The sequence below is a fragment of the Carassius gibelio genome, chromosome A7 (assembly GCF_023724105.1).
Source record: "Carassius gibelio isolate Cgi1373 ecotype wild population from Czech Republic chromosome A7, carGib1.2-hapl.c, whole genome shotgun sequence".
Classification (NCBI taxonomy): domain Eukaryota; kingdom Metazoa; phylum Chordata; class Actinopteri; order Cypriniformes; family Cyprinidae; genus Carassius; species Carassius gibelio.
In genome coordinates this window covers 12,218,116-12,237,846 of record NC_068377.1, presented here as the reverse complement: position 1 = coordinate 12,237,846, position 19,731 = coordinate 12,218,116, and the positions used below count along the sequence as shown (strand labels likewise).

The 19,731-nt window shown below is 38.2% G+C and overlaps 3 protein-coding genes across 3 annotated transcripts; 2 read left to right on the top strand and 1 right to left on the bottom strand.

The window, feature by feature from the left end:
* Positions 1 to 715: 715 nt before the first annotated feature.
* On the bottom strand, positions 716 to 6,053 carry LOC128017742 (aspartate aminotransferase, mitochondrial-like). The gene is made up of 10 exons (XM_052603218.1): positions 5,888 to 6,053; positions 4,203 to 4,359; positions 3,636 to 3,764; positions 3,458 to 3,517; positions 3,164 to 3,325; positions 2,783 to 2,887; positions 2,478 to 2,628; positions 1,466 to 1,631; positions 1,235 to 1,385; positions 716 to 1,128 (listed from the first exon to the last, which is right to left on the bottom strand). Exons 1-10 carry the CDS (start codon positions 5,968 to 5,970, stop codon positions 1,006 to 1,008), a joined length of 1,287 nt encoding a protein of 428 aa, XP_052459178.1. The 5' UTR covers positions 5,971 to 6,053; the 3' UTR covers positions 716 to 1,005.
* Positions 6,054 to 7,015: 962 nt separating this feature from the next.
* LOC128017741 (bone morphogenetic protein 15) lies at positions 7,016 to 9,540 on the top strand. Its single transcript, XM_052603216.1, has 2 exons — positions 7,016 to 7,510; positions 7,909 to 9,540. The coding sequence occupies exons 1-2, from the start codon at positions 7,195 to 7,197 to the stop codon at positions 8,718 to 8,720; spliced, it is 1,128 nt and encodes a 375-aa protein (XP_052459176.1). The 5' UTR covers positions 7,016 to 7,194; the 3' UTR covers positions 8,721 to 9,540.
* Positions 9,541 to 14,644: 5,104 nt separating this feature from the next.
* Positions 14,645 to 16,484, top strand: LOC128017740 (liver-expressed antimicrobial peptide 2). The gene is made up of 3 exons (XM_052603215.1): positions 14,645 to 14,857; positions 15,237 to 15,406; positions 15,504 to 16,484. Exons 1-3 carry the CDS (start codon positions 14,723 to 14,725, stop codon positions 15,541 to 15,543), a joined length of 345 nt encoding a protein of 114 aa, XP_052459175.1. The 5' UTR covers positions 14,645 to 14,722; the 3' UTR covers positions 15,544 to 16,484.
* The last annotated feature ends 3,247 nt before the right edge of the window (positions 16,485 to 19,731 follow it).

Here is a 19,731-nt window from a genome sequence, read left to right as displayed (position 1 = left end):
TTCGCCGAGTTTTATAATAGATGTGTAATATTGAATCTAACATCTCTGATAAGACATTGCCATCTACAATGTTGTGGATGAATCTGCCCTTACTTTTCTGGCAATATGTCCACGTTGCAATATTTTGGAGAAACTCTTCTATGTAAGTGCGTCTCTTGTTATATAAACATCTATCTAAATCTTTGATATATTTGATTGGAGTTAAAACTAGAAATATTTTCCAATAAATGTAGATGACAAGTTATTTTTCTAGGTAAGGTTTTCTGTTGTAAGTGTACTTATCTGTAATGCACCTTTTGACTATTTTCTGTAAAAAAAGATTTATATTATCTGGATACCCTTTGTACCTCCAGGAACTCTAAAGCATTAAAACCCATCATACGTAGTGTATATAACTCTTGAATTTTTATAATGTATAATTGATTGTACCTTATACCCAGGGCTGGACTGGGGTTAAAATTCAGCCCATCTGGCCCACAAGGTCCCTACTGAATTATTTGTTGGGTTATATAAGGACTTAAATTGGAGTGAATAAATGAAAAAAATAAAACAAATTACGAGAGATATTACTGAATTCACAGCAAATGCTACAAATGCTAAGGCATTTTTGTCACATAGAAATCCACTTGACAGTAAATTTAACTCCCTCAATGTGGTTTACAGTGTGTGTGTGTGTGTGTATTGTGTCCCCAACAATGAAAATAACAAAACATCATTAAATGGACACAATAACCTTTATTATTGTTCATTTTACTTTACTCACAATAAATAGCTCATACAGAATCTTAACAAGATGAAAAAAATGAAATCACAGATCCACAAGATTTCCTGTGAGATGAGTTAAGGTTACGGTTTGATACCCTGATAACATGTTCAGGATCCATGTTGACCTAGTAAAACAGCCAAATGAAGTGAAGCCAAGATCTGAGTCCAAAGAGGAGCAGTGGGGCAGACTAACAGAAACAGGACCAGTAAACTTATCTTCTGTCTCAACATAAGTTTGATCTACTTAGTGACCTGATGAATGGCATGTGCAAGGTATCCCACATTTCCAGATGTCACACCGGCAACGCTGATGCGGCCATCTTTAGTCATATAAACAGAAAACTCCTTTGTCAGACGCTCGACCTGAAACACAATGGCATCTCCTACTGTTAGAGCTAATACCAATTTACATCATTTAATTATAAATATGCATAAATATTAAATTTTTTTAGTTTGAAAAGGGTTGTACCTGCTCCGGTTTGAGTCCAGTGAAGCAGAACATGCCGATTTGGTCGATCACGTGTTGCCAGTTGTGAGTAGAGCCCTCCTTCTTCAGATTAGTTACCAGCATTTCTCGCATTTTAATGATACGGTTGGCCATATCCTTCACCTCCTCCAGCCTACAGAAATACATTCATGTCAAAAAAGGCATGAACTTTTATGAAAGCAAGTTCTTACTGAATATGCATGCAAGTCTCACCATGTAGCACGCAGCTCTGGTGTGCTGAGGATCGTGGAGGCGATGCGTGCTCCATTCATGGGTGGGTTGGAGTAAATGGGGCGAATCAGGATCTTCAGCTGAGACTCCACCCTCTTTGCCTCCTCAGCATCAGCACACACCACTGTGAACCCTCCAACACGCTCACCTACAACATACAGTCGTATGATTATGATTGTGTATGAACAACTATTAAATAGTTAACGAACCTGCCAAAGACTACCATTCAGAAGTTAGGGGTAGTAGGTTTTTTTCTTCCACTTTTCTTCAGCAAGGATTGAATTGATCAAAAACATCGGTTTCTTGCTGATCTTTAGAACTTTCTATTCATCAAAGAAGACTTTTCCATAACAGAAATACATATTTTTTTTATAAATAAAATCATACTTTGATTAATAAAATGGAAAAATGTTAAATTGCAATAATATTTTATAGTATTACTGATTTCTTTCAAAACATAAAACTTCCTACTGACCCCAAACTTCTGAAGGGTGGTGTATGGAAGGTATGTATTGCTTTTTGTTCATAGGCTAAAGAACAGATGATTTTCTGACCTCTGGCATGCATTTAAGTGACACACGGTGCTAAAATGTATTGACTGGTTAAGCATTTCTTTGATATTAAATTACACTGATGTTATATCAATAATTCAGTGTGCAGTCTATAGATAATGTTTTTTCTAAATTCATTTTTAACTGAAAAAAAAAACAACTTTCATTTCTTAAAGTATTTTTTAAATGAAAAGTAAAAAAAGAAGAATTCACCAAAAATGTAAAATAAAGAGGACAACAGGATACTTTATAGATCAGATCTCGAGATATCACATACATACGAGCCATTTAAAAATTAAAAATTGTATCAGATGCAAATTATTATTATTATTATTATTTTATTTACACGCTTACATGAATATCCAATCTGTGCTGGATATGAAAGGAATAAAATGAAATGGTTTACAGTGTAAAGGCAGTCCTCTGACACACAATACACTCACCATAGAGACCCATGTTCTTGGCAAAGGACTGAGACAGGAGGACATTGTGGCCCTGCTCAATGAAGTATCTCACAGCCCAGGCATCACGATCAATATCTCCACTAGCGAAGCCCTGGTAGGCCATGTCGAAGAAAACTAGAAGTTTCCTCTTCTGCAGAGAGAATGGATAACATGATAATCAAGCAACATCAATCTCATCCTTCTCATTCAAGGAATTCAAGTTTTTTCCTTTAATAATAACGCATGTGAAATGAAGAAGGTGGCATAAAGGATACAAACAAAATCACAACAACAGACTGGCACACCTTGATGACAGCCGAGAGCTCCTTCCACTGCTCTGGTCGTGGGTCGACACCAGTGGGGTTGTGAGCACAAGCATGGAGCACGATTACACTGTGCTCTGGAATTGTCTGTAGGTAAAGAAAAGATAATAAACATTCAGTGTATCTTAGACAGACTCACAGTTCAGTGTGACATGATCCTTCAGAAGTCATTCTAATATGCTGATTCAGTGCTCAAGAAACATTTCTTATTATTATCAATGTTGAAAACAGTTATGCTGGTTAATATTTTTGTGGAAACTGTAATTATTCAATTAATTCAAAAGAAATTCAAAAGAACAGCAATTATTAAATTCATATATTTATTACTTTATTATTAAAGTTTACTGTGTGACGCTGGCTCACCGAGATGTCGTCGAGTGCTCCTGTAAAGTCAAAGCCGCAGGTAGCAGGATCATAGTAACGGTACGCTTTCAGCTGCATACCAGCATCACGGAAAATAGGGGTGTGATTCCCCCAGGATGGCTTTGGCAAGTATACATCCCTTGCCACTGTGTGGAACCGTGACTAAAGGAGAAAAAAATTGAGGAAGAAGTACTCTACGATACTACTGGATGAGGCAAAGAAAACGTCCTTCTTCTCAAGGTGGAGATGGTAAACAGCTGCACAACTTTTTAACAGAATGAATGAAATACACACCAGGAAGTTGGCTCCAATCCTCAGAGAACCAGTGCCCGAGATAGTCTGGACAGTGATGCTCTAAGAGAGAAAGAAAAGTGTTATGCTTAATAAACGTTAATATTAAAAAAAACAATCAAATGTGTAAAAGCTTATACAAAAAAGAAAGACCCAATGGGTACTACAGAGACATACTCACCCTCTTGCTTTTAAGAACCTCACTGTCCGGCCCCAGTGCGAGCTCGGCGCAAGCCTTATTAAAGTCACCCAGACCCCCAATGGGCAGATACTCTTTATCCAGCATCTTGGAGGAAATCAGAGCTTCGGCCTAAACAAAAACATGCCTTATTAAAAAAAAAAACAACTCACTACATTTTTATTGAATAAAACATTTTCACTAAATATTTACAATGACTTGGTGGATACTGCTTAAGCAGAGACAGCGTCTCAAATCACTCAAGTCAGTGTGACTTTGCAGAAATAGAGAAAAGCAAAAGCACATGTTAACACCACCCCTTGAATTTGGCCAATACCATTGGAGCACATTAACCCTAACGCAAAAACATCTGTACCTTTGAAAACTATTGGTCAATCTCTGACATGCTCCCTAAGACCTTAATAATCCATCTTACACAGAGCACCACTGTGAGAGTATTATATACCTCCCGAATCATACCAGTTTGAAAAGCAGTCAGCAGGTTTAAACTCAGAACTTTTCTGCAAAGGCTCAGATGTGTGGTGGCACACAAAAGGTAGCCCTATATACCTTGCGGACGCAGCTGAGAACAAATGGCTTGCCACTGTCGTCTCTGTATGCCCCCACACCCAGGTTCATCTTCTTAGAGTTTGTGTCCCGTTTGTAGGCCTCTGTCACCCCCAGAATGGGATCAGGGGGTCCCATCTGCACCTCAGTCCACCATGAGCTAAAAAATAAAAAGAAGCAGACCATAAAAAAAAAAAATGAGAAAAGAGATCAAACCCAACTATTCAACTATTCAGCCTTGCTTGTGGTGACCAGGTACGGTAAATCAGGTAACAATTCACAAACGCCAAATTAATTATAGTTCTTTATTGGTTTTCTTTATTCCATTAAATCCTTTATTTAATTCTCTTAAATAAAAGAGCCCATTGCTAACCATCCTATAAACCACAAGAAAAAAAAAAAAAACTGGTGGTTTGTTTCTCCATGTTCAAGACATGGTTAAGGCCTTGCAATAAAACATGCACATTAATGGCTACATTTCAAAGCACAAGTAAGTTTGGGCACACTTACAATCCAGACAAACAAACACAATTAAGAAAACAACAACATAAACTACTGATGCCTGATTCATGATACTATCAGTATGCTCTTCTATTAGCGTTGTATGTTCAGCAAAGTAATCATTTGAGGTCATGCAGAGTCCTGTGGCATCAAAGGTCAGCTCTGGAATCAAGTTGCAATGCTACATATCTTGTGTGTCACTCAGCTGATAGTGTTAGTGTTTTTAACACAACACTTTGACTTAGTAGCTGACATTACTTAGGAGCTTTTGTTTGTTGCATACATTAAAGACTCTAGAAGACAACTAAAAACACAAGCTGCGCAAAATCTCAGTTTATATGAGCAAGTAGCAGTGTCCACTGAGACACTTAATTTGTGTTTAAAACGGAAGTTGGCCTTGTGACTGTATAGCCCTTCTGCTTTAACGATCAAATACGTATATATGAGACGTTTTGGTGTGGCATTGGTGGCTGTATTTTCAGAAATACTTCGTAATGTACTAAACAAAGATTACTGATCTTCTGTTCATCATCAGCTCTGCTTTGCCCTCCAAACGTGGTGTAAAAGGACACATGCTACCATGATTTACTGACAGAAGAACCCGGAAGCTGCAGGGCCAATCAGAAAGCGCAACCTGCTTGTTTCACCCAATGAGCGCACAGGAAACCTGTTCGTACGGTCTCCTAGTGAGACCAAAAAGGACGCAATAGCCTTCGACTGCTAGTCATTTATTCAGTTCACGAGCTATAAGGTATTAACATGTATCCGTTATTATGGAGTAAAGCACAGCTTTTAGCAAAAATGAATGCAAAATTTGAAAAGCAACGCCAAATTTCTTGGTTCATGCATGATGAAGGCCAGGGAAGCTGAATGATTCGTTTAGTAATCACGGTAGACATGCACTGCACATTAAATCTATCTGATCCGTTAGCTACCAGAAATGGGCTTTAAGAGGATAATAAAGAAAGCCTGTAACATTGACACCTCGCGAAATCAAACCTACATTATCACGAGCTAAAGGTGTTTTTACATGAATTCCATGTGAACGGATGTGACTGTATGCGCGATCAAGTAAATCTGATGGCGTGATTGTGTATTTTATGCATGAATTAAACTTCGATTTAAAGTAATTAATTCTCTTAAAATGGACACAGCTACTAAAGATGGATTATTTTAAGTTCCCTTACCTGGCTCGAATGGGTAGGGTTGCCAAAAACGGTCTCAAACTCCCAACAGAGGGTATGAACTTGGACGTTTTGAGGAGAGCCATCGCTGCTGCTGCTGTGCTGTCGAGTGACACGGGCACGCGGCCGGCAGCGAGCAAGAGTGCGCGTTCACGAAGAAAAATGCGAGAGACAACATTTCTTTTACGGAGACAACTCCATCTAGAGGAAGGTGACGATGAGCACAGAATGCTCTACACTGAATTACTGTTGGGTTCACTGTAGGGGTTAGGGTATTTATTATACCAATGAATAATTATTTATTAGCACTATGGCGATTTGAAACGATATGAAAAAAAAAATTGAAGGGTCCAAAAATAGTTACTGATGTATTTCACACACAGTGGTCAACATCAGCTATTATGAGTGCAGACTGTAGATTTCATGTGTGCATTTTTAAATGGCTTGTGAAAATAGTTACATGACAAGATGTGTTTCAACTTTATGATAAATTGCTTTGTTTGAAAGGTTGTATGGCTCATCATGTTCCTCAATCTCCTTTAAGTCACCGATGGACACGCAATGTAAATGTCAAATTTCAGTTTGGCTCCTCTGAAAGATGATGTCAGTGTGTCAAAGCTCCGTCGAAAAACACTGCATATTTAGATCGTTTCATATTGTTTGTCTATGAATGATAATCTTATAATTGCAAGTATTTAGATATAAGCCTATTACAACTTGTACAGGAGGATGCATCAATCATATTTATACACACACACATGTAGTCTTGTTCACTATCCTTGCAGGGGCTCCCCATAGACATAATGGTTTTCATACCTTGCCCCGATCCCATCACTAAACCTATACACCTCACACAATATATAGCATAGTAATTTTATTGTTTAGTACCAAATCTGTTTTAATAAACAGCGACGATGTATGACATGTAAATTATAGATATATTGAGTACAACACGGGATGTGGCATCCTGACCCATTTTCTTATTTTCTCGTGAAAAAATAAAAATAATGATAATTTAAAAAATAAATAAATATACAGACACACTCCTTATACGTGTTCTCCACGGACCCTTGGGTTCCGCTGGTGTTGTGTTCACGTGATTTAAATGTGGGCGTTCTGAAGACTCGGGAGGTACATGACGTGAACCCAACGCTGACTGCGGACAGGTAATTGGACGCATGACGTCACACGATTAGCGCCGCTGCGAAAGGTTTTCGGGTTCAGGTGATGTTCAGGTTGAATTCCGCCCGCTGATTGTCTTAGACGATGGAAGCCTTTCAGGTGGCACTCGTCCGTACGAGGGGCTGAACATGAAGGCTACCAGCGGTCACGACTGTCTGAGACTCCGCGTACTGTCGTGTTTGTTTGTCTTGCACATATCTGCGCGCGTGGCTGGGAACATGGCCTCTCCGACACAATTTGGCGTCGCCAGTACAGAAGTTCGCCGAAATCGACACCCAAAACAGAGGAACTCCGAAGATGAAGCTATGCGACTCATGTTAAGCCTATACAGGATAGCGGTGGATGCAAATGGACGACCAAAGCAGCACAAGTTATTTGGGTCCAACACTGTAAGGCTGCTTCAAGCGTCCAGCGCTGAAAAACACTTTCTCCGGAATTCAAGTGGTAAACACTGTCTTATCTCATACACATCCTTCACCAGTACATCTAGAGCACATCATGCCTTATGTTATAGAAGAGATGCTCCATGTCTGCGCGGATTAAAAAAGTTGTATTGTTCCACGAAGAACATCTATAGAACATTTTCATTCCACAAATAGTTCTTTATAGTCGAAATATCAGTTTCACTATCAGAATAATGTATTAATTTAAGAACCGTTCACTGAAAGGTTCTTTGGGGAGTTCAGATTGTCACTTTTATGGCATTGCTGCCTGAAACACTCTTTTGTAACCTTTATTTTAAGATGTTTTGTGCAGTGTAACCCTTTATTGAAACAAAATAACTACTGTCTGATGATTTCTTTTCTTTGTCTGTCTTGTGTCTGTAAACCCTACTGGACTAGACCTTCAGTATACCTACACAGTCAAATATGAACTGGAGAACCTCTCGTTGGACAAATTGGTGAGGGCCTCTTTTATGCACCTGAGGTCTCCTGTGTCATCGCATCTTCCTTTTATCTGTGAGGCAAGAGTCACGTCACTTCAAGATCTTCCTGCAGGTGAGCGTGTCATCATGGGTCCTCGAAGCCTGTGGACCGAATCTGATGTCACAAGCCACGTGTCCGAGTCGAAAGATGGCCATGTGTCCCTCTTTGCTCATTATCGATGCATAAAACAAGAACTACATGCCAGGTCTATTACACATCGAAAACGCTTCCCACCTCAACACCATCTTCGAGCTCCAGTTTTGCTGCTCTTCTTGGAGGAGAACAAGCAGCCTGTGGAATGGGGGAAGCACTTCACGCCCCTTTCTCGCCCCAGGATCCGTCGGTCCAAGGAAGCTGGGAGCATCGTCTCTGACATCCCCAACTACAAGCAAGGGCAGAACAGCGTGACCAAAAACCAGTGCAAGCTGCACTCCTACCGTGTGACCTTCAAAGATTTGGGATGGGACCACTGGATCATTGCGCCCCACAAGTACAATCCTCATTACTGTATGGGTGATTGTCCTCGTATCCTGCATTACGGCTACAATTCACCCAACCATGCGATCATGCAGACATTAATCAGCGAGCTTGGTGAGGCAGATATCCCGTTGCCCTCTTGTGTTCCTTATAAATACAAACCTGTCAGTGTGCTGATGATGGAGAAGAACGGAAACATTGTTTATAAAGAATATGAAGACATGATTGCAGACTCCTGCACCTGCAGATGACTTTGGGCTCAGGGTCAGATAAGGACAAGAACTGAAAGGTCCTAAAGGACATTCTGAATTTGTACAAGCACAATATGAGAGATGAGATGAAAGTAATGGCTGTATTGGAGATGATTTACCTGTTGCCATTTCTTGCGCAGTGCTAATAGCATTCACACAGCAAGGTTTCTGTAAGACTTGAACTGTTGAGTGTGATCGATTCAGTCTCATCTCTCACAGTACCTGAATTTTTGGGAATGTATGCATGAATAAGTGGATTCTGATTGTTAAATGAATGAGCTACTATCATGTTTTTTTTCTTCTTTTCTATTTACTCTATGTATGTTATTTGGTTCTGTCTAGTGTGTGTGTGTGTTAATGTGACATCTTCGAAATGTATTTATGGAGAGGAATGGAGTAGGAACATTTTGGCACTTTATTGAGGACACTGTACTGAAAAGTCTGTCGAAAGAAAATAGGAAAATGGAGAAAGAAAAAATAATGAAGCATGAAAGAGCCCCGTCGGTTGACTTGTAGGCTTTAGTGTTGTTGCTGTTTCTCTTGTGTCTGTTGCATTTGTATTCTCTTTCTGAATGCACCGATTTTGCCAATATTTGACAAAGGGAACAGCATCCGAATGCAAGTGGAGAAATGGAGCAGATGCCAGTTTTGCACTACCTCAAAGAAGACATCCAGTAAGAGATCGAAAAAGACACTTTCAGAGATGTATTTCTTAGAGGAGGAATGGAAATGTATGCACCTAAAGGAATGTTTTAATCCCATGATGAAAGATGATGAAATAAAGCAGGTATTTTGTATTTAAAAAAAGAAAGCAAGCTTACACATGCTTTTGTGTGGTCATTCGTTTTTCTTTCCTGTGGTTCTGGTTTGATTTGGTCAGTTGAGGGCGCTCTTTCCAAGCTGTGCTTCAGCTCTAGTATAAATCGGGTCTGAACTGGCTTCTTTGACCTATCTTAAAGAGCTGGTGTAAAGGTGGGTCAAAGTTAATTTAGAAACATATGCAAGTGTTCAGCCTCTATGCAATATCAGGAAAAGATGTTGACATACTGGAAGAATGTTTTGAAGATCCTTTTGTCAGTATTCATAATGTTATAATGCCTATAATGTTGTGTACCAAAAAGCTATATATTTTTTAAAGAATTAGGAATGTAGGCAAACATTTAGTATATGACGTTTTTAACATGGAAGATGTTAATTGCTGTGGACCGTGTAAACCTGTAAGGATTTTTGAAGTCTCTTATGATCACCAAGGCTGCATTTATTGGATCAAAAATATATTTAAATAATGTAATTTATTTCTGTGATGGCAAAGCTGACATTTTAGCTAATCTTCAGTGTCACCTGCTCCTTCAGAAAGCATTCTAATATTCTGGTCTGATACGTTGATACGTCAAGAGACGTTGAAAACACGTGCTGCTCATTATTTTTGTTGAAAAGTTTCTTTCTTTGCTGGATTTTAATTTTTTTATTAATTTATTTTTTTAAAATCTTAACTCAAATACTGAGCTAAACTTTCGAATGGTTGTGGATGAAAATTCTACCAAGTAGGTTAAAGATAAAGAAAGAAAGAAAAATTATATGTGATACAGTGAATTGTTAACCCAGTTATATACCAAGTATAAGTGATATGTAATCTTTACACAATAAAATATCTAACATATAAATATCTGGTCACTGTAGCACCCACATTAGATTACACTAGTGTTCCATTTCCATTCTATATTAAGAAGTATATAATATACATATACTTGTGGTCTTTGCAATTCGAAGGGAAATTAATGTGATTTGTCAGTTATTTAGACCATTTGACGACTTTGTTGTTGTCTATATACAGTATGTGTGTGTATATATATATATATATATATATATATATATATATATATATTCATTATGTTCACCATTCATGATGTCTCTAAACATCCCACAACTCAGTAAAGATTCAGTAAAAAAAAAAAAAAAAAAGATTCTCATTACATTAACCAGCTAAATTCTCTCATTGCATTAAAATTGTAAATTGTGCATGTTCAGTGTTTCACGAGCACAGTCAGTGGCCTCTGTGATCGAAAAGTGGGGCAAAGTGTCACAATTCACAGAACAAGCATAACCCAATAAAGAACAAAAGAATGTTCTACGCTACTTTAATCTAGCAAACATTCAGTCAGAAAACCTGGAAGAAGGAGGATGAACACAGAACTGTGAAAATGGCTGAAGAATCGGTGAGCTGCAGGTAGAAGAACATAAGAGCTAAATTTAGCAGCTCCACTGAAAAAAAAAAAATAGCAAAGGCCAATTAGAACATCTCTTTCCAAAGGTGGCTGATCAGATAAAGAAGTTACATAGTGATAGCAAAACACCTTGAAGACATGACAGAAGTCTAGAAAGGTTGTGGATTGTGCTAAACAAATTTAGCACATATATACAGTACAGACCAAAAGTTTGGACACACCTTCTCATTCAAAGAGTTTTCTTTATTTTAATGACTATGAAGATTGTAGAGTCACACTGAAGGCATCAAGGGCTATTTGACCAAGAAGGAGAGTGATGGGGTGCTGCGCCAGATGACCTGGCCTCCACAGTCACCGGACCTGAACCCAATCGAGATGGTTTAGGGGTGAGCTGGACCGCAGACAGAAGGCAAAAGGGCCAACAAGTGCTAAGCATCTCTCGGGGAACTCCTTCAAGACTGTTGGAAGACCATTTCAGGAGACTACCTCTTGAAGCTCATCAAGAGAATACCAAGAGTGTGAAAAGCAGTAATCAAAGCAAAAGGTGGCTACTTTGAAGAACCTACAATATGACATATTTTCAGTTGTTTCACACTTTTTTGTTATGTATATAATTCCATATTTAATTCCATGTGTGTTAATTCATAGTTTTGATGCCTTCAGTGTGAAAGGTCATTTTAGGCTTTGCCAAAAAACAAATTAAAAATCTGGACCACTTGTGGAAAAGCTTTCTTTTTATGTTTATGATGTGATTGATCAACAACTAAATCTATTTTTGACCAATTTTTCTGTCGCAGACGAGCAAACAAGTTAGATCTGAACAAGCCACAATTAAAGCCTATACAGGATACACAGATGTTTTGCAAAGTGCAGGTGGACTATATTCTACAAACTGGATGCAATATAACTGGATGAATCTGCCTTTCTCCTCTTTGGCAACTGATCCTTTTATCATTTCCCGGCGGGATGGTGTACTTTGTCTGCAATCTTTTGAATATGTTCCAAAACTGACAAACATACCAAACTGGGACAGCAATTGCAGTCCTTGACCCTGGAGTACTGAAGGAACACCCTGATGATATGCCATCATTTGATTTATATCATACTGGGACCCAGGCATAGACGTTTGCCCTCTGTGGACATTATAGTTACATTTCTCTGAGACCCTACATGCCACAGTTCTGGATGTCCTGTACAAAGCACATTCAGGGCTTTTTAGGGATGTCAAATGTTTAAAGTTTTGATCAAAAACACACATTCTCCTTGTCTTTAAAAATTACGGATATTGACAGAATGATCAAATGTAGGACTCATGGGAGATATGATAATATTTTGTAATTATCTTTTAAATCTTCAGATCATCATAAACAAATCGGAATATTACTTTTTTTTTATGAAACAGGGCATCATCATTTTTGTCTTCTGTTGAGGACAGCAGGCCAAAAATCAACAACACATTGATTAGATGCAATATATACATTGTACAGTATATGGGAATACTAATTTATTATATTTTTATGCACACATTGCATAAAGTAAAACAGTATATCAAATCATGTTATCTTTCATAACATAGTTGAGAATCATCTTTGTACAGAGAAACCTAAAAACTGATTGGCGAATGAACAAAAATTAAACTTTATTTTTACATGCCTTTTCACTACTATTTATTTATTTTTAAATAGCTTAGCCCTGGTGTCCTCTACAACCATAAAATATGAATAGAATATATATATATTTTTCCCAAAATCTCCATTTGATATATACACTAAATCTTCCCCTGTATTTTATTTATTTCTTTTATTTAGTGATGCTAAGTCACTCTGAGAGGAGTCACGAACAGTTTGAAACAGAATTGCTCAGAAAAGCTTCCTGATCATTATAAACACCTGATTGGTGGTTCTGTTCACCTCATTTAATACTGATTACCCAACCCTGCTAAATGTCTCAAAGGTTATTTTTTGTCAAGCTAGATTTACAGTACATTTCAAATACTGCAACGTATAGATTTTCAGTGCCCTAAATCACACACTGTGTCTCGAGTTATGTCCTAATCAGCGTTTCTGAGTTTGTGAATGAAATGAGTCAATCAGAGCTCTTAAATAACTGTTCTTGCTTGGGTCTGGAAAGACTTTTTCATGTTTTTAGTTTATTTTATTTTGCAAACCTCAGAAAAGCATCAAAGTAATTCAAAACAGCTTTTGCCATTTTAGTAAATTCACATTCATAGCAAACATGTGAGGAACTAAATCTAAATCTAGTTCCTCTCATGGGCTTCCTCTTATGGTTCTACATAGCACAATTTGGCGGTAGTGCTTTATAGCACCTTTAAAGATATGCAATATATAGCACTAAAAGTGGTTCCCCCATGATAACAAGCCAAAGAACAACTTTTTTGTTCGGAGTGCATGCTGCTGTGGTGTTCTAAACATTTATATAGAAAAGAAAAGCCAGTCCTCAAACTGTGAAGTAGTCAGGTGACCAGTATGATAAACTTGACCTCAATAAACACTTGACCAATACAGATTTAGATCCAACACTGATCTGAACGAATCATGTTTGCTTCTCACTCAAGAAGAAACTTGCAGAACCTTGAGAAACCGAGCCTTGAGCTCTATCACAACATTATGAACAGTAAAGTGTGTAAAACAAGGCCACCAGCTTATGAAATAGTACTGGGTATTATTTACATGAACTGACAGTCCTAAGAGGATAAGCAGCATCATCATCACCAGTAAACACCATGAGTCAGTGTGGAACCTTTGTGTTGAGCTGGATCAGGGTTCGACTCATGTCTGACCCGCTGCCAGGTTTGCTGCGACTTAGTCACAGCTTTTTTTATTAGTCCCCTTTTTTTTTGTCTAATGGTTTTTCTTCATTAAACACAGCACAGCAGATCCCGTAATCAGCCTTTGTTCTTTTTCAAGGGCCTTGTGCATGTTTAAATGATAAAATGTGACCCTGGACCACAAAACCGGTCTTAAGTGTAATTTATTGTAATTTAATAATTTATGCATCATCTGAAAGCTGAATAAACAATCTTTCCATTGATGTATGGTTTGTTAGGATAGGACAATATTTGGCAGAGATACAACTATTTGAAAATCTGGAATCTGAGGGTTCAAAAAGTCAAAATACTGAGAAAAATCACCTTTGAAGTTCTTAGCAATGCATATTATTAATAAAAAATAAGTTTTTGATATATTTACAGTAGGAAATTTACAAGATATCTTAATGGAACATGATCTTTACTTAATATCCTAATGATTTTTGGAATAAAATAAAAATTGATCATTTTGAGTCAAAATTAAGATAAGGTTTTGTGCTCCAGGGTCACAAATGGAGACAGGAGAAAGGAACTTTGAGGAAACAGAAAGGTAAATGTTGATTCAGAATCTGATTTATATCATCACATCTACACCTTTAAACCAGTGTTTATATCAGTAAATACCAATGAATCGCTGTTTAAAATGTACAGTTCAATAAACTGTGGTAAAACATCACCGAACTCTAAAAAGTGACGATCACATTGTTATTTTCCCTCATTCCTCTCGTTCTTTCTTATCCTTTGCTTCTCTCAACTCTGGCTGCATTCTCTCCCAGAGCCCCAGAGGACAGCTTATCCAAGTCCCAAACATTAAGCAAACATGTGGCACATCTGGTAAAGGAAAAGCAGAGAGACAGAGGCAGAGAAACAGAGAGAGAGAGAGAAAGAGAGAGAGAAAGGGATGAGGGAGAGTCTCTGTTCTGCTGACAGGAGGGTATATAAGACAGTACATGGTCTCTGTCGTCAGTGTCGCTGTGGGCTCACTGTTACAGAAACTGAACTATTTCTCATTCAGCATGCAGGATCACAATCACAAACGGGCTCTTCTCGCCTGGTGCCTGGTGTTTTTGCTGCTTGTCCAGCAGGTATTTATGATGATTGCAATTTTTTATTTTATAAAAGAATTTGTTATAATATCAATTATCCAGTGAAAATAATACATTATATATGTTTTTATATTATCGTTTAAAGGTGGAACCATTTTAAAGGAGCGTTTTAAATACTGTTTTGTTTTAGGTGTATTCACACTTACTGTTAAGAAATTAAAACCACATATTATAAACCTAATAGTCAAAGTCATAAAATATAACTACTTTTACAATGGTCTGCCTGAATGTCTAAATTCTGATTGGCTGGCAGGTATGCATTAAACCCGTTTAATGCACTACATAACCCAACCAGAATATTATTAAACTGATATTACTTATATGAGAGTAGAGCTGACTGATGCATTGTGTGTTTCAGGTGACCTGCAATCCTGTGCCAAAGTCAGACACACCTTCAACTTCTGTGCAGAAAGTTCAAAGGTCGCTAAAGAGAACGGCTCGAATGACCCCATTATGGAGGATCATGGGCACTAAACCTCATGGCGCCTACTGCCAGAACGACTATGAGTGCTCCACAGGAATATGCAGGTGAATGCATTGTTTAAATCAAGTTTTTTGTCCTTCTGACATATCTTTTAAACAAGAAATATAAGAACTGAATCTCAATTTTGCCTGTGATCCTCAGGAAAGGCCACTGTTCCTACAGCCAACCGATTAATTCCTAAAATGAAGACTCCTTCCTTCTCTGATCATCGTGCATGACGAAAGCTTGATTCAGTGAGCAGCAGGAGGCAACCGAATGTGCAATGCAGTTAATCATCAGTTAGACATATAGTAAGCCACAAATGAGGCAATAGGTGAAGTTCTGGAGATTGTGCTTATCATAAGGTAAATAACATGTGGACTATTTTGAGAGTGCAAAGAAAATCAACAGAAACCTCATAATCTACCTGCAACAGTGATATTGCTTTATACAAGAAGCATTATTAGTTGGATTTGCATGACATTTATGATAGACATATTTCAGGTGGTATTGGGAAATTGATACAGTATGTGTTTTGGGCCAGTCTATGGATGTCAATAGAGCAGTATAGAGAGAGCTTTTGGCACTAACAGCTGATCTTAGGACTAAGCTTAGTCCAAAGCGGGAAACTGGTGTGTTATATTAGATCGTGTTACTTGAAAGCTATATATGCAAGTGTAGGCAAACGTGTCTATTAGTGCCTTAGCTCAACCCAAATGTCATTGAACCAAAGCTAGCCTGGAGAAAAAGGGACAGAGAAAGTGCAAGGGTTGCTATTATTGACTATGCCTAGCCTATATACTATTAACCATTTGCCTCCAATCTTTGCCTTTGTCTGTGTGCTCACGTGTGTTTTTATTTTATTTAAGATTCATTTACCTGTCACTATTTATGTTGTTATAAACAAGTGTCTCCACCTCATCTCATAAATCAGGATTTACAAGCATCGTTTCAATATGGGATTACTTATTTATTGTATTTCTCTTTTCATTTTGTATGACTCAACAGTTGATTTACAGCTCTTTTTTTTATGTATCCGACTATATATCAATATAAGATTTATAACTTATATTTACTGTACTGTAACTCTATATGTGCATCTCTCATATGATATAAAATAAAAACATGTTCCGAGAAACTGTCTTTTATGTCATGGACTCCATTCATTGCATTTACCGTTGCACAGTTCAATGCAGTTGGCCAACATAGTTCCCAGCTGCAGTTTCAGAAAAAACAAAAAACAAACTTAATTCTAGTGCATTTAAGAATGTAAACGTTTGAGAATTTAGCCTGGATAGCTGGACGTCGATAACTGTTGCAGATTTGTCATGCAAGCCTCTGCAGGGTGATCAGGGTTTCTCAAGGTTAGTAGCACACAGCAGCTATTTGGCTGATATGGCATAGACCTCACAGAGGTTAGCCAAGCATGTGCAGTGCAGATTGGGGAATATTACATTCAGAGACATATAAATCAGTGATTGTGAAATGATAATAAACACACACACACACACAAAAGACACTTTTCAAATGGCAATTCTTTTTTGGCATTTTATCATTGATCAAGAGATATAAAGATCACGACATGTTGAGGATTATGAGCAGCAGCTCAGCACTCGGCCTCGGTGTGCTGTTCACGCACTTTCTGAGTGTCGAAGAGCTCTGGAATTCACAGAACCAAAGTTAAGTTCCAGTGCCATTCAGTGCCATTCCTCTGGATTGGTGTAACAACCATCCCATACTCACGAGGAGTTCTGGAAAATATGACTTTTTTTGTAGAAATTTTAACTTGAACTGTAAAACATTGTAAAATGCTACAGCAAAACACTTAATTGGTTAATGGTACGTTATCTTACTATTTTTTGTTATGTACTATATATTAGGGTTTTATGTTACAATTTCTGTTGTTGAATGTTTATTTCATAACTTTAGTGTTATGTCTGTAACCATGATGTTGGTGTCTACTATATATTTGCAAATAATGCTACTTGTGATGAATTTTGTTTTGTCATGTTGCTTTCTTTTTATGGCATCATGTTAAAGGTGATGTGGCGTTTTTGTTTGTTTGTTTTGTAAATTACAGTTTTGAACTGAAAAATGTAGGTATTCTGTAAAAAAAATTATACATTTTTCTTTGTTTTATTATCATGTTTATTATTATTTTTTCCTGCAAACTGCATTATTGTGGCAACCATTTTTTTGTCATTAAAAACAATAAATAAATTCAAGGATTAAAAAAATGGAGACAACCATCCTTAACATCCCTAAATAATTACTTTTCAATAATAAGGTACGTTAAAAATAATAATGTAGGCCGGTATACACATAAAAATAACAAGTTAAGATTAGCTGGGATAGTGCAATGATAAGACTAAATGTCCAATTGTCTAAAATTATTTGGACACAAATCTAGAGCTGAAAGGGAGGAGGGGTGAAACTCTGAAATGTATCCTCGAAAATGACAGGACACATGCAAGAAATAAACAAAAAAACTATTTTTTCAAGTAAATTTAATGATTAAAAAATCTGTTGGGATGTGACTGCTGCCACTAAGTGGATGTGTGTGCGAGACACATCTTTATGATATCACAGATGTAAAAAAGAAAAGTAAATATACAGCGCTTTTGGTGAGTTTTGAGCAAATGTTTGAAACAAAAGGTGTTTTTTTTTTCAAAACAAGAAAACTAACAAAGAATTACACTGATGTTTTACAAAGGGTACTTACATTTACAATCATAATAGCAAGAAAATAACCAATTACCCCAAATAAACACATTAAGTGAAATAAATTAAAACAAATGATCAGGGGGATGAATCATTCAAATGAATTAACAAGGGATTTTAAGTATTTTATACATTCAGTATGCTTTTTTCTTGTATCTTCTTGTATCAGTTTTTTTAAAACATTTAGTTTACATTATTGAATAACAGAATTAAAACATAACAACAATTAAGAATAGGAACAATAGAATAAATGAAATAAAAACCCAACAGAAGTTCAAAACAGAAAACATCTCGGTTACGTATGTAACCTTGGTTCCCTGAATAGGGAACGAGATGCTGCGGTGACGTCACCACGTATGGGAACACCTCTGGTGTGACGAATGTCTGAAGCCCTATACCATCCCGCCAATCCTATTGGCCAAATGGCGCATAGCACCACCCTGCGCATGCGCACGCATGATATACCTGGGTGCAGCGCGCCATTTCGCTCAGATTTCATGACTGAAGATGAAGAGTTATCAAGGTACGGAACGGCCAGAACCGCAGCATCTCGTTCCCTATTCAGGGAACCAAGGTTACATACGTAACCGAGATGTTCCCTATCATAGGTCACTTCGATGCTGCGGTGACGTCACCACGTATGGGAACGATATACCAAAACGCCTGACGTACCTGATAACTGAGATCCGAGGAAGCAACTGCTCAAGCGGAGAGAACCCGGGAGCCAGGGGCCATCCTCACATCCAGACTGTAGGACTTGATAAAAGTGCTCGGTGAGGACCATCCTGCCGCAGCACAGATATCATCCATAGAAGAGCCACTGAGAAAAGCCTGAGAAGAAGCTACAGCTCGAGTGGAATGAGCCTTAACCCCTAAGGGCGAAGCGAGTCCGCGCGCCTCATAGGCCAAAGAAATTGCCTCCACCAGCCAATGGGACATGCGCTGCTTTGTAACTGCATGGCCCTTACTCTTATGTCCAAAGCAGACAAACAGCTGGTCAGATTCACGCCAAGGGGCTGTGCGATCCACATAAGTCTTTAAAGCTCTCACAGGGCAAAGACTTGGATCTCCTGACCCGGCCTCAGCAGGTGAAAAGGCTTCCAGAACCACTTGCTGAAAGCGAAAAGGGTTAGATGCGACCTTAGGAACATAGTTAGGCCTGGGCCGCAGCAGCACCTTCACAGAGCCCGGTGCGAATTCCATGCATGAAGGTGAAACAGAAAGAGCCTGTAAATCCCCAACTCTCTTGAGGGAGGATAAAGCCATGAGAAGAAGTGTCTTCAGTGTCAGGAATTTATCTGATACGGTCTCCAAGGGCTCAAACGGATGCCCTGATAAACCTAACAACACAATGGATAAATCCCATGAAGGAACTCGCACAGGGCGGAAAGGCCTCAGCCGTCGCGCACCCTGTATGAAACGAGAAACTAATGGATGACGCCCCACAGAGGCACCGCCTATGTATTCGTGGTAAGCTGAAATGGCTGCCACGTAAACCTTTAAAGTGGCTGGTGTAACGCCATCCGAGAAACGCTCCTGGAGGAACTCCAGCACTGAAGCCACTGGGCAGTAAACTGGATCCACATTATGATTGCCACACCAGGCTGTAAACAGTCTCCACTTGAAAGCATATAAGCGTCTCGTAGAAGCTGCTCTAGAACTCAATATA

What these genes read in the sequence shown, in the direction of transcription:
- LOC128017742 (XM_052603218.1), bottom strand. Translation starts at nt 5,970, where the DNA reads ATGGCTCTCCTCAAAACGTCCAAGTTCATACCCTCTGTTGGGAGTTTG. An exon ending in AGCTCTCGGCTGTCATCAAG is followed by an intron (nt 2,629 to 2,782) that starts GTGTGCCAGTCT and finishes TTCTCTCTGCAG; the next exon opens with AAGAGGAAACTTCTAGTTTT. An exon ending in CCAGAGCTGCGTGCTACATG is followed by an intron (nt 1,386 to 1,465) that starts GTGAGACTTGCA and finishes GTATTTCTGTAG; the next exon opens with GCTGGAGGAGGTGAAGGATA.
- LOC128017741 (XM_052603216.1), top strand. Translation starts at nt 7,195, where the DNA reads ATGAAGGCTACCAGCGGTCACGACTGTCTGAGACTCCGCGTACTGTCG. An exon ending in CTTTCTCCGGAATTCAAGTG is followed by an intron (nt 7,511 to 7,908) that starts GTAAACACTGTC and finishes CTACTGGACTAG; the next exon opens with ACCTTCAGTATACCTACACA.
- LOC128017740 (XM_052603215.1), top strand. Translation starts at nt 14,723, where the DNA reads ATGGTCTCTGTCGTCAGTGTCGCTGTGGGCTCACTGTTACAGAAACTG. An exon ending in TTTTGCTGCTTGTCCAGCAG is followed by an intron (nt 14,858 to 15,236) that starts GTATTTATGATG and finishes TGTGTGTTTCAG; the next exon opens with GTGACCTGCAATCCTGTGCC. An exon ending in TGCTCCACAGGAATATGCAG is followed by an intron (nt 15,407 to 15,503) that starts GTGAATGCATTG and finishes TGTGATCCTCAG; the next exon opens with GAAAGGCCACTGTTCCTACA.